This window comes from Penicillium citrinum, assembly GCF_028827155.1.
Source record: "Penicillium citrinum strain IBT 23319 chromosome Unknown utg000004l:1.0-2404223.0:1.0-2405248.0, whole genome shotgun sequence".
Lineage (NCBI taxonomy): Eukaryota > Fungi > Ascomycota > Eurotiomycetes > Eurotiales > Aspergillaceae > Penicillium > Penicillium citrinum.
The window spans coordinates 458,526-474,986 of NW_026622689.1; the positions used below are offsets into that span (position 1 = coordinate 458,526).

The 16,461-nt window shown below is 44.3% G+C and overlaps 5 protein-coding genes across 5 annotated transcripts; 2 read left to right on the plus strand and 3 right to left on the minus strand.

Annotated features, from left to right (window-relative positions):
• Positions 1-819: 819 nt before the first annotated feature.
• N7469_005136 (HET-domain-containing protein) lies at positions 820-2,517 on the minus strand (the record flags this gene model as incomplete). Its single annotated transcript, XM_056644056.1, has 1 exon — positions 820-2,517. One exon carries the CDS (start codon positions 2,515-2,517, stop codon positions 820-822), a length of 1,698 nt encoding a protein of 565 aa, XP_056500870.1.
• A 564-nt stretch (positions 2,518-3,081) lies between these two features.
• On the minus strand, positions 3,082-4,589 carry N7469_005137 (DUF3712 domain-containing protein; the record flags this gene model as incomplete). The annotated part of the gene is made up of 3 exons (XM_056644057.1): positions 3,082-3,749; positions 3,884-4,308; positions 4,366-4,589. 3 exons carry the CDS (start codon positions 4,587-4,589, stop codon positions 3,082-3,084), a joined length of 1,317 nt encoding a protein of 438 aa, XP_056500871.1.
• A 5,157-nt stretch (positions 4,590-9,746) lies between these two features.
• On the minus strand, positions 9,747-10,826 carry N7469_005138 (NAD(P)-dependent alcohol dehydrogenase; the record flags this gene model as incomplete). Its single annotated transcript, XM_056644058.1, has 1 exon — positions 9,747-10,826. The coding sequence occupies one exon, from the start codon at positions 10,824-10,826 to the stop codon at positions 9,747-9,749; it is 1,080 nt and encodes a 359-aa protein (XP_056500872.1).
• Positions 10,827-13,031: 2,205 nt separating this feature from the next.
• Positions 13,032-14,492, plus strand: N7469_005139 (major facilitator superfamily domain-containing protein; the record flags this gene model as incomplete). Its single annotated transcript, XM_056644059.1, has 2 exons — positions 13,032-13,344; positions 13,591-14,492. The coding sequence occupies 2 exons, from the start codon at positions 13,032-13,034 to the stop codon at positions 14,490-14,492; spliced, it is 1,215 nt and encodes a 404-aa protein (XP_056500873.1).
• Positions 14,493-15,596: 1,104 nt separating this feature from the next.
• N7469_005140 (EthD domain-containing protein) lies at positions 15,597-16,117 on the plus strand (the record flags this gene model as incomplete). The annotated part of the gene is made up of 2 exons (XM_056644060.1): positions 15,597-15,755; positions 15,821-16,117. 2 exons carry the CDS (start codon positions 15,597-15,599, stop codon positions 16,115-16,117), a joined length of 456 nt encoding a protein of 151 aa, XP_056500874.1.
• Between the last annotated feature and the right edge of the window lie 344 nt (positions 16,118-16,461).

Here is a 16,461-nt window from a genome sequence, read left to right on the forward strand (position 1 = left end):
TCAGACGCCGCGTCGAGGTACGACTAGATGAACTTAACCAAGGCGTCAATACAGCTTCAGGTTCTGCATGGAGATATCATATGGATTGTAGTTATGCAATGATGATCGTGATTGTAGGTAAAAATGAAGCCAGGATGCTCAGCCCAAGGCTGTTCTACGGTGGGCCGTAGCACTTCGGTCCGCGTGGGGCTGTGTAGGTTGACAGTTTGCGAGAAGTCAGATCACAGCCGATATTATTCGTAGGACGAGATCGAATTGAAGTAATGTCCATGGCTATGCTGCTCAAGAAATTTCGAAAACGTTTATGTTCTGACATGAAATAAATTAAATTATTTTGGCTTCTGCCCATTATTCTTCCTTTATCCTGGGATACCTGAGTCGGAAACTGCCCAGGGCATTTAAGACTAAGTATCAAACCTTGGCCGATGAGCTGTGCTAAGTTACCGTCGATGTATGTGGAGGTATTGAAGAGTATCTCATCACAATTCCTCATTACATGGTATTTTATGTGAAGAGTAGGATACTATGCTTTGCTATGCGCGTTGTGTTTCTTATGTTGCTAGGTACTCAAGTATTTTTCACTGTATCACTCTTCAAGTTTCCTATCTCACTAAAGGCTATTTCTTCCTCTTGCTTGAACCATTCGAATAATCACGCAACATGCGACTGATGGAATCCCTTCCGAATTTACCGGCAAAAGTGAGTGCTGTTTCACCGAGGACATTCTTCGTACTAACTTCCGCACCCTTAATCAGTAGCAACTCCACAATCTTTATATGCCCTCTAATAACAGCTTGCATCAATGGGGTTATTCCAAGTTCACCTTTTTCCTCGATCGAGGCCCCCCCGTTCAAGCAGCAACTGAACGATAAAAAAATGCCCTTTGTCAATAGACCATTGCAATGACCCATTCGATGGAAGAACTTTCATATCCAGTATTGCACTGATGACAGATTGATTCTTCAGGCTAGCTGCATACTCCAGTGCTTCCTCACCAAATCTATCGTCCCGAGCAACCATCAGGTGTTTTTCAAGTATGGCTTTGACTGTTGGTACATGTCCGACTCTTATAGCCAATCTCACTATCTCCGTCCATTTTTTGGGATCTAATGTCGCACCCCGACTAATGAGCATTGTGAAGATAGCATCATTCTTCTTTTCAACTGCTTTGAAAAGAGCCATTGGGTTTCGCTCTACCTTAAGGTGTGTTTCAACATCAGGTCGGGTCATCATCAACCATGCAATTCCCAAGCTACGTGCTGACGCATGTAGCAAAGCCTCACGATGGTCGTAATTAAGATACTTCAGATCTTTATCAGACATGATGCTATGGCTCCGAGTACTCCTCTCCTCGGGCTTAGACTTTGGCAGATAAAATTGTAGATTCGAAGAGCGACCGCTCTGGACGCAGATCTTCCTGACCGGAATCTGGGTCTGTGTTGTTTGAAGATCAATTTCGGTAAGTTCCTCGGTCAGGATTCTCTTGAAATGTTGCATTGTCAACGAGGTATCCCTTGTCAAGAATATATCTTCCACATAAATAGCAATTGATTTATCAACGTTATCTCGGTCCTGGCAATCAAGAATAGCTAGCGCAATACCGGGTCCCACACCCACGAAGTGAACCTCTAGATAAATCCCTCGGCTGCTAACAGTAGGTGGATTATCGGCAATATTCAATCGACCACAGCGTACGACATTGCCCGAGTAAAGGAACGCAGCTGGGGATGGCGCAAGAAGTCCTTTCCCATACTCGGACTTCCATGCAAAAAGACTCACATCATCTGAGACCCGTAGAATCTCTTCCTGGAGTCTCAAGAACGCTTTCTCCCTTTCTCCGTATAACAACGGCATATTGATACCGAAGATTCCCATTAAACAATAGGCTCCATCTTCGATTCTGGTTGTTTTTCTCTTCGCAGCCCAAGACATTCTTTGCGCGACGCTGATTGTTTCAAGACCTTCGGTACCAGAGAGTATACTCCATGGTATTCCGGTACGACTTGACAGTATATATCCAAGCTCTGCTTTCCCTCCGAGACATTCCCACTCTCTATCAAAGAATATATTATTCGACGGAGCGATAAGCTCTTGCAGAGTCCATCCTCTCTCGAACCACTGGCTGCTTGAAACGATGTCCTTGAACGGCACACCACTTTTTGCTCTCTCTGTCCTCGAAGGCACATCATCAAGATATGTGTAGCAAACGTCAGCCATTCTATACCAGTCGTACATAGAATTAATAGCTTCAGATAACTCTACACTACTCGTCTTATCGATGCAACAAGTGTCAATCCAAGCGTATTCAAAGCACGCATTTTTTGCAACCCTGCAGAAAGCCTCGATCTTCCTATATCCATTTTTCATATCTATGCCAACTGAATTGGCCTCTTGCAAGGTAATCTCCTGTCTGGCCCATCTATGCGATAGGATAGCGTATTGTGGGGTTTGAGAGCCGCTGAATTCTTCGAATTGGAGTTTGCCCGTAGCGGAGATATCAGTTTTGAGAAGACGCATGACCGAGATTCATACGAAACGTCGTATGATAGTTAGTAGCAAAGGATAAGAGATATCTTGGTTCATTGATTTGATTCCGGACATTCGACACTCGGTCGTAGCAAGCAGGGAGGTGAGAGATTATAAGTAGAACTAGCAGAATGGACATTGAAACTCGAGCCTATGAGACTCAATAAATATTTGCCCGATTACGCCGTCTTGTATGTGTGGATAATGCAGGAAAAGGAAAGAAATACAGCACCGCGAGGGGCAAGGCAGACAAGTCAGCATCTCTAGGCGCCTGCGGGGCGTTTTAGCGGATGATCTTTAAAATTCCAGATAGTAGGCAGATCAACAGTCCTGTAAGTTCTCCAGCTTCTGTTCTAACGAACTTCAAAAGCACGGGATTATTATTACCACTATTGAGCGAGGGTTCCCCCCGCAACATGCGACCGAGACAATGCACGATCTTATCGCACTGTTCTATGCTGCTGGACTAGCTCATACTTTTTAGTATTTAAGAACATCGTACTTAGTGGATAGAGCATGAAACGTAAACATCAAGCGTAAATTCATTAATTATAATTAAAGCTTATGATAGACCGCAGCTACCGCATCGATCATCGTATCTCGTTGATCGGCGTCCACATCATGGAAAAAGTCTTGGACGTACTGATTCCCCTTTAAGAACGGTGCCAGATCAATTGGCCCACGATTCTCACCATCACTGTAAGATCTGGATGAGAGCGAACCTCTATTCCCATCGGTAAGTGATGAAAGCGCGCCGGTCAAATTCTTGCCGTGAAGCAGATTTTTGAGCGTGTTCTTGATAGTGTCTCCGAGGGGAATCTCCGTTGACAGGGTGAGTGTTTTCAAAATATCAGCATAGTAATCAACAGGTGTCCCCTTCCATACGACTGAGCGTGCGACTGAGTCTATGGCTAAAGAACCATTCATAAGAGCAGACGATTGCGCTTTCAGGATGCTGCCAAGGTTTTTGAAAATCGACCGTATATCCAGAACACCCTTCATTGGGAATGTATTGTCTCCTGGTTTGAGCACAACGTCGTTGATAGTCACGTTGCCGATGACGGTGTTTGCACTTTTCACATCCAGTATAAGGGTCCCGACCTCCAGACTGATGACGCTAGGGTTGGGGAGAGTCACGTTGCCGATGAGGTTTGTTCCGTCGTCTTCGGGTGGAAGCAGGAGGGTCGCGTCGGAGATTGAGAATCCATCGAATTGGTTTAACCCTGATTATTTAAATTAGAACAAGAATGGATTGATATTTTGTGAAAGAAGATGATTATTGGACAACCAAATGCAAGGGAAAAGGGGGATGATTGATAAATGAAAAAAAAAGTAAAATATGTGATATAGTTCATACCTGGTGTAACAACATTCTTGTCGAGATGAACATGCGATTTGAGCACGCCCAGGTAAGCATTTGTCCAACCATCCAGAGCGAGACTGACCTCTTCTTGAAAAACAACTTGGTGAACGAATTCTCGCCAGGCTGTTTGATTCAAGAGAGGAGTTAGTGTATCCGTAATTCCAAGGCTATGATTGCCCTTGATTTTCTGCCCGGGAATATCGATCTTCGCATAAGCATCATCAACACCATAGTCGCGTTGGAATAAAGCTAAAGTCACTGGCTCAATACGCGCAGTGAGAGCGATCTTCAAGTCCACCTTCGTTTCGAGGGTCATGATAGTGGAATTTGGCTGTGGGTCATTGACAACCGCGTTGACAAGCACAATGTCAGATTTGTTGACGACCAATTGTGCGATCGCAGGAATTGCGACAAGAAAACTAGAAAGGAGATTAGACCTAGACTATCTCGCAAGGGTTGCCTCTCAAGCAACTCACAAGACTGGAAGGAAAATCGCAAGAAAAATCACATTGCCAATGCAGTAAATCAACCAAAATCGCTTCCAATGTCGACGCAGTCTCTCCGTCCGCGTAGGAGTCCGATGAAGTGAAAGTCCACCAGCAGACTCTACCTTCTCTAACCCCTGAGGCCCATCATCTCCAGCCGTGAGCAATGGCCCCCTATTCGCACCTAAGATACGTTTTCCGTCTATGGGAGACATATTGATAAGGGAAAAAAATATCGGGACCAAGATCACCAAGTCAATCCGACAACAACGACGGACAACAGCACATACATAAATGCGCTCGTGGAAGCGAGCTATTGCTCCCCTGCAGTAACTATTAGCAATTGCATCATTGGCCGGGAGGATATAGAGCCCCGTGGGGAATAAGAAGATCTACAATCAACATGCGGGGAAAGTGGAGCATGAAGTGCGCATTCGTCGTATCCCATCAAGTAACCATCGGTCGAAATACCTCAGCAAGCAACCAGATTGTTAGGATTTGGGTACCGCCTGCACGCCCGGAGAGGTCAAAGTTACGTTCTTCCCTGAAGCTCCTCGGTATCTTTCTTTGCTTGTTCTTTATCTTGTGATCCCCAGAGCTTCTCGTTGGCTGTCCCCTGGGTCTTGTCTCCTGACCTCCTCTTTCATAAGCATTTTGTTCGAACTGTTCGCATATGAGGGCCTCGGTCACTTATTTCCTATCTCTGTTTTAATATACTTGGGTGGTCCACTTGTATTCTTTCTTCCCTGTAGTTAATTTATTACGCGTTGCTCGAGTTGATACTACATCTGCGAAATTTTTGACCAGACTATCAAACATCGCGGATATAGCCCTTAAATGCAGATTATGCAGCGACCCTGTCCCCTTTTAAAATGAAGTAGGAGTGGTTCATCAGGAAAATGGAACTGCTGAGACCCCTTGTTCCTAATGTGATGAGACGGCTGAGTGGCGTGAGACATGTATCCAAGCCACCATGCACGGGCTCGGAGGCAGGAACCAAGATAAGGACCGATCGACTTGCGACTGAGGATATGTTTCCATGTCATATACTGAGCATGTCCTTCGCTATCTCTAATGTCGAGATTCAAGCCGTGTAGCCCGTGATCTGGACTGCCAGCCAAGTCGGTCGTCTAAAACTGGCTCAATTCGAGCGGGGAAATTAGACTTGGCCCCTCATGCAACGTCTTGCCACGCTTGAAGTCCACATTATTAGCATTTTGCTGATCCAAGGCAACGTTCTATTGGCTGCTACAGTCAATTCGAAATTTAAGATGCTTTGGAATGTCTAAATTTTCATGTAGCCGACTTGGTCTTCCGAGGTCTAGTGTGAAGAATATGTTAGGTACCATTTAGCGAGCGTCGTCTTGGGGCTTCTTGTATGGGATGTGGGGCACTTAAAGATCCAAAGACCTTAAACATGAGGACTTGTATATTCGAAATAAGTTTATAAACCCAAGTCCGGTTGCTGATGAGATATGGAGGTTTACGTGGTATCAACAGCGAAATCGTACATTCCGTACTACGCAATGGAGTCAGTCTCGGAAACACATTTGTAAAATTGCGGATACTGAATTGTGAGATTCTCAGACATTCATAGATCGCTACTGCTTGTCTTTTTCTCAGAAATCGGTGGTGATCAATTGGTCATGCTAACTTCGAGCTACATATTCGATAACTCCCCGTCATCCTGCCATACTCAAAAGGACTTTCTGGGTTTTTGGACATTAAATGTTGATATATCCAAAAAGTAACTATTATACAATTTAGTCTATATCTTGATTGATGCTCAGGCATCGTCTTGCGGTCCTTCCTTTCATTACAGGAAGTCCCGAAATCAAAGTCACCACACACACTTTAACTTGTTTCCTGAATCAAATACAAAAATCTACTGGGTAATATTAAGAGTAATTCTACTATTTCCACGTTTCTCAACAATCTTATTACCGGAAAATTCCGGACCTAGAGTTCTGTATATAAGTGCCAGGGTAGGCGCTGAAGCGGTCGCGCTCTGGGATTCGTTCCTTTGTCACTTCCCTCTGTTACTTCTGTTCAGGTACAATATCGGCACATACTTGGTACTGTAAATCACGTATAGTCACTCTCGGTGCTTTTTTTACTAACAATCTACCGATGAACTCACTCATCACCATCTTCAACCTATCAGCCATAATTTTTTCTTGACGCTTTGTAACACTCTTGTAGAACAAACCAACATCTTATGATATTTCTAGGCTACCCCACGGGACCTCCAGCTCTAAAATGTCAGAATAATACTGCAAGGTCGTTATTAAGTAAGATTTAACAGCTTTAGATAAAGACCCGACTACGCAAGATCGATAGGGCGTGGATATTACACTATTCATAGACCCAAGTATCCGAGAATAATGACATCATTGCTCGAAAGGTATCCAACGAAAGATAATCATTACGAGGAAGGATCTGGAGGCCAAGAAAAAATCGTCCCCATGTTGATTCTCAACCTGATATGAAGAGTAAACAGCACTCTCGACTTCTGCATAGAGGTCTATGTCCACACAGGCCAGATCCTTTCTTGGCAACTGTCGAAAGATCCGTGATAAATTACCTATCTTCAACACACTCATTGAGAGAAGAGGGTTGACACTGGAATTGTAGTATGTAATTGCTGCTATATCCCTTATACAGTCTGACCTGCATATCGGTAATATTCCTTTGCGTTGTCTTGGAGGTGTTCCTGGAACCAACGATGACAATTCACTATCGGACAGACTTGTCGTATAGCTAATCGAGTTCTTATTTGTAGGAAGACCAATTTCATCAAGGAAATATTTTTAGGTCAACAAAGAACTTCTCGAAAAACGCTCTCAGCTGTAGAAGAAAAAGCTTCAATTTGGTCTGCTCCGAAACCTGCCTGAATCAACGAGGTCGACCAAGTTTGTTGACCAGGGTATAGCGTCACTAGATATACCAGAATATAATTGTTGACCAGTCGGAAGACAGTACGTGTTCTAGAAAAAGGAGAGAAAAAGAAGAGAAAAAGAACTAGAGGTCTTATTACTTACCCTTAGATAACTGCTTGGCGACTGGAAGTACTCATCCTCGGAACGCTGTCTCCAACGAGCTTCATATCTAAGGTGGTGGCAAGTTCCTCTGCTAATCCAAGCCTAATTGCCGAACCCATTCCAATGTCCTCTATTTTCCGCGCTTGCGTTTCCTTTTCCCGGACGAATCTTCATTGCCGTCCTTCGTTTTCTGCCTCTCTGTATCGTACTTGGTTTCCTCTTTTTTTTTTCTCGCTTCTGCGATCTGGCGGACATCTGCTTCTTTGCATGAAACACATTCTTTCCTAGACCGGATGTATCTATTGTGTGACTTGCAATACCATGCATGGCCCTGATGCAGGCATCGAGCACTGGCTGCCCTTCCGCAAACTTCACTGCCTTCTAATTAGATTCCTTTCGGCTTTCAGTCTTGTATACTACCTACCAATGATGGGTATTTGGCATTTTGGCGAGCCTTATTAATATAAATACACAGGTTGGAGGATATTTTCTCTTTCCTTTATGTTGCGTATGTTTCCTGTTGCTCGGGTTGATAAGTTGTCTGCTGTTCTAAAGGTGCAGAGAGTAGAAGTGTTGGATTTTTGGCCCTAGCTGGATGTATCTGGTAATAACGAGCCAGTTATTTGTACTTTGAATTCAGTTTGATCAATGCCGAATCCACGAAGAAAGCCATTGTGTTTCTCTTTGGCATTGTATCTGGATCTCAATGTCGTGCTCCTTATGCTGAGAATGGAACTTGTAGTTTCAAATTTCAATTGATTCGCTGGATTTGGTGAATGTTAATGAGTAAGGAGGTAAATTCTCCTAACCCCCAGAGATGACCTTGAATCCCCTGACTCACATTAGTTTGCAGCTGATCCCTTTGACCTGATAGACATCAAAGAATACTCATTCAAGTTTTTGATGGGCTCCTTGCCTTAGTGATGAACACATCCATTTTAGCCATAATGAGCAGCCTATCATGCATGGTTCATGTGTTTCCTTCACTATCTGAACATTAAACTTCATGACGCAGAATCAATTCTTTCGGCGGTTACATTGTTATTTCAAGGTTTGTAGTATTGAAGGCATCCCATATCGTTAAGTCATGTAACGGCTCCTTTCATAATAGTAAACAAGCTATTGCATTTCACCACAACCACCTCTCATCCTCCCCAGGGTAAGGCTGTTTCTCTGTTTGCAAAGTACCAAAGAGAGTCTTGGAGTGAATGCTCTTTTTGTAGCACATTCCCATGATCGTTTTCTATCTTCAAAAAGCAATTGCCTTAAACAACTTCAACATTTTTAATGCTATTTCATCAATCATCCCTTTTCGAACTTCCACAAAACATCTATCATCGTTAAACATGGCAACCAACAATCTATGTGACCCGTGCTATCTACGCCTCCAGACCCCAGAGTTCTTTGTGGGCGTTCTATCCGCTTTAAATAAGGATGAAATATCCGCGCGTGCTATGAGGTGCTATCGTGCTGATCGTCTCTCCCAAAATGCAACGAGAAGACTTGGGTAGAGGAGTACATTTTCGGATCCAACCATGTCGTCTTCCCCATCAACTTCCACGGCATCCTCTAGGCTGCAAATATTCCTAAGAGCGACACAATGGGGAAATGGCTTGATTGTTCCCGGATAGCACTAATACGAGGCCCGAGATAATGAGTCATTTGATCCGAAAGGCTACGATCCTCATGCCGAGGAATTTTCTTTTTCGCAGCGGAATGGAGGGGTGGCTTGGAACTGGGATGGGGGCACAACTTACGCTGCCCATTTATCCTCATGTCTTTCATTGAGGAAATTCCACTTCGGAACGTATGGTTCGAAAAATATCTTGCAAACACCAGTCCTGAAGCCAGTATGATGCCTTGAAAAAGAGAGCTTGAACGTATTGCATCAGTCACGGCTCAACTCGGAAAATCCACATCCAAGCGATTGAGAAGCCTCAAGTTTCGATGAAGTCGTCAAAGTTAAGCTAACTCTAGGATTTATATAGCCACCCTAGAAGTGTAGGTGTTGCACAGTTAAGAGAGTCGCATTGTGGATTTACAGTCTTTGGACACAACTCGCCCTTGGTACTGCTTAGGGCATATGGATACTGCCAATAAACTCTCAAATAGTATGGCCCTGATTCTGCATCTCTACTGTGAGCGACAATTATCGGCTTCACACACAATTCTTGTGTATCGGAATTCTAAAGTTTCTCCTTATACTCATAAATGAGTTGTATTTTGAAGAGTTATATTCGCGAATTTAACCACTATGTACAGCCTCTATGCTCTATCAAGGTCCTCACCCACGAGGTAGACCATACCCATTACAAGACTGGTACTAAAGAATCACAATCTAGCTTTTTCTTGCGAAGTTTCCCCATTCTCCAAAACAAACCGATACCTGGCCTTCCCATCATGCATATCACCAAGAGTAGCATTAACATCACGCATATCTCTCTTTTGAACCCAAGGTAAAACTCTCTTCTCAGCCGCCAACTTCAACATATCCCGGATATCACCGGGGGACCCAATATTTGAGCCCGTCACTTTAACCCCTTTCTGAATGAGCGAAAAGGCAGCAAGAGGAGGTAATGGATCCTCCGGTGCCCCAACTTGAACAAAAACACCATCCCGCTTCAAAAGTCGCAGATACTGACTCAGTGGCATATCAGGCCCTGAAACAGTCGAAATAATTACATCCAGCGTGCGAGAATGAGTCTTCGCCCACCCTTTCTCTTCACCCGTTGCAATGAACGAATCCGCGCCTAGCCCCTGCACTGCATCGGCCTTCTTACTAGATGATCTAGATATAGCCACCACGTGCTCAGCACCGAGGGCCTTCGCAAAGAGAATACCAATATGACCCAGACCACCAATACCAATGATACCAACTTTCTTGCCCGGGCCAACGCCGTATTTTTTCAGTGGAGCGAAAACAGTCACACCACCACATAATAAAGGCGCAGCCTCAGCAGACGGAAGTGCATCAGGAATCTTGAAAACAAAATGCGCAGGTCCACGCCAATGCTCAGCAAATCCTCCGTACGATTTAGACTTGTCTGCGTATCGTCCATTATAAGTGCCCGTCATCCGGGTACAATAACTTTCCTGTCCATCGGCACAGGCTTCACAATCTGCTTTAAGACAGGACCCACTCTGAGCACCAATGCCGACTCTATCACCGACACGGATCTCACGGGATGCGCTTGATGATGCGAGATTTGGTACATTTGATCCGATGCGCTCGACTATGCCGATGATTTCATGGCCCACCACACAGGGGTAGTCTGTTGGGGCCCAGCCTGAGCGGAGGGTGTGTACGTCTGTACCACATATTCCACAATGAGTGACGCGGATCTCGACATCTGTTTCTGTGAAGGGTTTTGGTGTAAAGCTTGTGAATGTTAGGGGGGTTCGTGGCGTCATGGGCGACCCAGCCGTTGAAGGTTTTTGCTGGTTCGGACATAGCGAGACAGTTGGATGGCGTAGTCCCGGGGCTTCAATTATTTGAGTCTGTATGGATGTATCTTTTGAATGGTCTAGGAATTTTTTTGACGTTAGGTTGGATTAAAGAAATATTTCAAGAGATTCAAGGTTGGCGCGCGCATGCGATGCGGAGAAGTCGATGAGCCGAGGTTGCGGCGAAATGTGGAGAATTGATCCACTAGCATAACTTGATGTCGATATTCACAGAACTCTACTATGTACACAATTAGGTCTAGGAATTTGGGATAGCGAATAAAGAAGCGAATTTGAACACATCGAATAGTTATGTACAAATGTGGAAGCCAGCCTGATCCTGTCGAATACCTCCTCCCTTCGACCCCGCTGACGATAATCCCTATGTTGAATTCTTACCATGTATACATCGATCTTGGCGGGCGTCTTTTGCGATCATTGAGGAGTAGAAGTCTGAAGATAGCACCGCGTTACCAGTTTATAAGTCCCTCTCAAGCAAGAATCTCCCAATTACCTGCTTGATCTAGCCCTGGGTCAATATTTCACCACGGACACGGCGCCGTTTGAATCAAGCTTGCGTGAGAAAACGCAGTTGGTTGTCTATGAAGAAGCCGAATATATCCCACTCGGTTCCTATTAGCGTAGATGAGTCAAGTTGTATCTATTTTAGCCGAAGAGGAAGGTTACATCGTTTCAATAGATCAGTTGAAACTGTCATTTGTAAAACGATCTTGACCCGGGGTGATACTATGTATACAGAGTAGTTGATACTGCTTGACTTGAATTTTTGATATTTTGTCGACGTCGATAGTATGAGAATTAGACTATGTCTCAGTATTCACCATCGGAATGCCAGAAGTATATGGAGCTCGGGCACTCGGCAAGCTTCTCATCTTGCTGTCACTCCGATCCTCTAGCACTCCCTTATACCCAGACATAGTGGCAGGAGAAATCTCTTAAAGGGTTCCCGACATGAACCATGTAGGAGGGTGAGATATAGCGGGTCGCCGGCGCTCCATGGCCTACGGAGGTCTCACATAACACCTAGACTGCAGACGTTCCGAGTCTTCTCCTGATGACATTCATCCCCGAAACCCGGGACCATATCACCGTGTCCGCATACACATATTCCACAGAAGATCCGACAGGTGGATATCAGCCTGCACGGTCGTATTATAGTGGGGGAGACTTCCGGAACCGGGTACACAGATGATTTTGTACTTGGGTAATAAGTGACTGTGGGTGGTGAGAATTGTACTGAATGGTAGTGATATCAACGGTTGAATCAATAGTGACATGAATGGAATAGAAGCTAGTCTGATGACGCAGCACCTCTAGTCTTCGAGAAGACTACCGTGGGCGAAGTAAAGAACATTATCAGCCTGTTCCTCCAAGCGACCTTCCTCACGAGCATATTGAATAGATGAATTTTCCCAATCTCGTTCAATTCTATCTTCAACTCGCCAGCCATATATTCGACTTTGGCCACGAAAACCGCTCCTTGGTCAATGAATCGATCGACTATCCGCATCTCCTTGGCGAAAATATTTCCAGGCACTGTTGTCTGTGGCATATCAACGTAATTTGTCCGCTTCAGTCCGTCCGGTTCAGCCAATCCAAACTCTGATAAAAAAGAGATTAGAATCCTACTAGGAACATCATGGCCGTGACCAACCTCCTAAATCAAAATCCCATCTTTAACAAACATCAAATCGCTGTAAAACTGACTCAATAGAAGCCAACCACAAACCCTACATTGTTTCCGGTCGTGCATAAAATTGTTTCACACAGCTAGATGGCCACCGCCTGACTATGTAACTTGGATCCAATTTTATCACGACTTGTTATAGTTATGATGTACTAGCAACCTTTACATACATGTTGGCAAGTGGACAACGAAGGGAAATCAGATGGGAAAGGAGAAGAAGGGGAGGGAATCGCGTTGACCTTTCGGGTTCCGCGGACTCCAGCAGTGGCGTCGGCGTCCCCAAAGAGAATAGCGCACAATGAAGCTTCTTACCATGCCCTAACTTATCAGTACTATCGTTACGCTATATCATATAAAGGGATGTGGCAGAAAGGCATTTGAAAATTTTCAAAAACCAGGTGTCTCGAGTGAACAGAGAACTGGAGAAGGAGAAGTAGTAGGGCAAAAAAAAAGAACAACAAAAGATGAACCACAGCGATTCACCAGCTGGTCCGCAACAAATATCTTCGAATATCGTCGATGGGAAGGGGCCTAGTACACATGAGGACCAAAGACAATTGAATCAAGCCTCAAATTTCCCAGAAGGCGGATGGAGAGCGTGGAGCGTGGTACTGGGTTCGTGGTGTGCAATGGTGCCTTCATTTGGACTTTTGAACACAATGGGTGTCCTGGAAGCTTTGTTGGCAAACAATCAATTGAAGGATTATTCTAAAGCATCTATTGGTTGGATATTTGGGGTGTACTCATTCTTTCTTTATTTTGGGAGTGTCCAAGTCGGTATGCATGCCCCAATTTCTTGTCCATAGACTGATAGTTTTGGCTGATCTAGAATAGGGCCGATTTTTGACGCTTACGGCCTCAGACCACTTCTTGTTCCGGGCTGTATTGGACTTATTGGCTCCCTGATGGTTTTTAGCGTAGCTAAAGGTTCGTCATAAGGGAAGCTATCATTGCCTATTCACCATACTCATGCTAATAGTGATGGTACATGGTACATTTCAGAGTACTATCAGTTCATTCTAGGATTCAGTGTCCTCGGCGGAATTTCTTCATCAATGGTATTCACCCCCAGCATAGCCTGCTTGGCACACTGGTTTCATCGCCGCCGAGCCCTCGCGACTGGAATAGCAGCCACAGCCGGTGGATTCGGAGGTATCATCTTCCCCATTCTAATTTGGAACCTCGCCGAGGCCGTCGGATTCCCCTGGGCGATCAGAATAATCGGATTTATTTGCGCCTTCTTCTGCATCATATGTGTTCTGTTTCTGAAAACGAGACTACCACCTAAAAAGCTCGGCGGGGCCAAAATCGACATTCGTGCCCTACGTGAACCCCCATTCGCTTTACTTACAGTCGCTATCTTTCTCATCGACTTCGCCCTTTTGATACCTCTGACCTACCTAACCTCCTATGCCCAGTCACACAACATGCAAGAGGGCCTCGCATACCAGGTCGTCTCAATCCTCAATGCAGCCTCGATCCTGGGCCGTATCATCCCAGGCTACTTCGCAGACCGGTACGGACGGTTCAACGTCATGATCATTACAACATTCGGGTGTACCATCTTTACCCTGGCGTTGTGGCTCTCTGCTGGGTCCAATACAGCTGCTATCGTAGCATATGCCATCCTATTCGGGCTCTGGAGTGGCTCGGCGATCAGTCTTGCCCCTGTTTGTGTGGCGCAGATCTCGACGACGGAGGATTTTGGGAAGCGGTATGGAACTACGTATTCTTTAGTCAGTGTTGGTGCGCTGTTTGCTATACCTATTGCCGGGGAGATAATGAAGGTGCAGAGTGATTCAGGGGAGACTGAGAATTACTCGGGGCTTATTGTATTTTGCGGGTTGGTTTATAGCTGTGCTTGTTTATTCTTCGGGTTGGCGAGAGTTGTTAAAGTTGGGTGGAGGGTAGGGACGATTTTTTAGAGTGGTTGTTGGATAGAGAGCGAAAATCAACTAGATACTGATGTGAGCTATATACTAATAAAAGATCTATGCCGGACAAAATTCCGGTTGAATCATAATCGTATATACACGATAAGTATTGTATTTCTATTTTCCGAGCAATAAGAAAGAATTGAGCCGGATAATATTCTGACTACCGTTTTGTAGTTTTTTCGAGTTTGTTAAAAAAAAAAAACATATCAGAATTGATTTGTCCGTATCTGGTTTATTTTTAATTTAGAACTGCTTTCACCAGAACTGATATTCGTCCAGTTCCAAAACCTATTCGCATGTATTAATTCAAGATATCTTGTTATTGTTTCTCTATTTAATTACCTGTGGGGATACTAGTTATATGAGCAGTTCTGTATTCATGGTAAATCAGATTTATGATAGATACTGGATATAACAAACTGCTGACTGTTTTCCGTGCTGTAATTCCGTATTCATAGTTATCCGTTTTTCTCTGCACAAGAACGAAAAGTATATAATTTCGGGTATAATACGGACTTTTGGCTATCCGGCAAATGTCCCGACATAGAGGTCTACTTTCGAAGATGTCAGAGTAAGCAGAGAAAGGAAGACTGAAAAATAGACTAAGACCTAAATATGGTAAGAAAAAGAGATGCTACAATGAAATTCACAGCTTCATTTCAATATCCTTGCTGCTTTAAAAGCTAATGAAAAGTTGCCAACCCAGATCCAGCGCCCGAGAATTATCCTGAGAAGACTCTCAGCAATCCAGGATGCTACTGATAATGTCTGGAAAAGGAATCGAATTCAATTTTCTAGTTTCCTAATTGGCTCCCTAATACAAGACTCCCTGATGAAAGAGAAACGCCTCGAATTATCCAGACGCCAATTAAATCTAAAATCCGGGCAACAAGTTTACACCTTGGGCCCGAAACTGGGGCCAAAAAGGTCTCACGGATGGGGTTTAAGTGCGTTTATTCGCTGACTCAAAAGATTTGGGCTGACGTCAGATTGGCTCTAAATCCCCAAGCCGCTCAACCTTGATATTTAAATCAAGTCATGCCTGCTCCATTGAAAAAGAATCTGTTTTATTGAAAAACAGAAAATATCAAGATGTCTGCAGCTACCGAAACCCCACCTGTGAAATTCACAATCACCCACCATCGTCAACCGCAACATACTCATGAGGCATTCATCGATTGGATAGTCAAAGAGCATCTCCCTCTCGCAATTCCAGTATTCAGGAAATACGGTGTCATCGATTATTCGCTCGTACGTATATATTTTCCCCCGACCCTCGACAGGTCTTCTAAATGGATGATTAAATTGATAAATAGTTCGTTACGCCACCGTCTCTCAATGAGGGCTTGAAACAAGAAATCGGAAGCTTTAGACCGACCTGGGATTTCGCTGAATGCGACTGTTTCATTGAATATATTCTCCCCAGCGCGGAAATTATCAAGAATATCATGTCGGATCCAGAATGGCAGGTTGCGATTAAAGACCAAGATAAATGGGTTGATGTCCCGAGGGCCTTGGTTTCTATTGGATACTCTACTACATATTTTCAGCGAGGGAAGTCTCTAATCCATGGAGAAATAGTTGAAAGCCCGGTTGGCAAAGGAAATACTTAAGCGCTATACGAACCTGTATTACTTGATGTCTATGAAGAAACATACTATAGGCGAACATTCGAGCATAAAAGCTTTGATAGTTCCAAACATTCCTCTAGATATAACAAAGAAGAAAAGGCTTTTAGTATCAAAATCACAGACTAACACCATGTGTATGACACAATAACAACATGAGGCTCGGTATGATTCAGAGAATGAATCGCCGAGACATGTATCCAACGAGAATGCAGAACTGAAGAGAAGAACAAAGAGGGATGAAGAAAAGGCGGAGATCTCGAGCTTCGGCCTCTCCATGCTGCTTTCTACTCAGCACTCTGCTTGGTTAGGGATTGCGCTTTTGACAT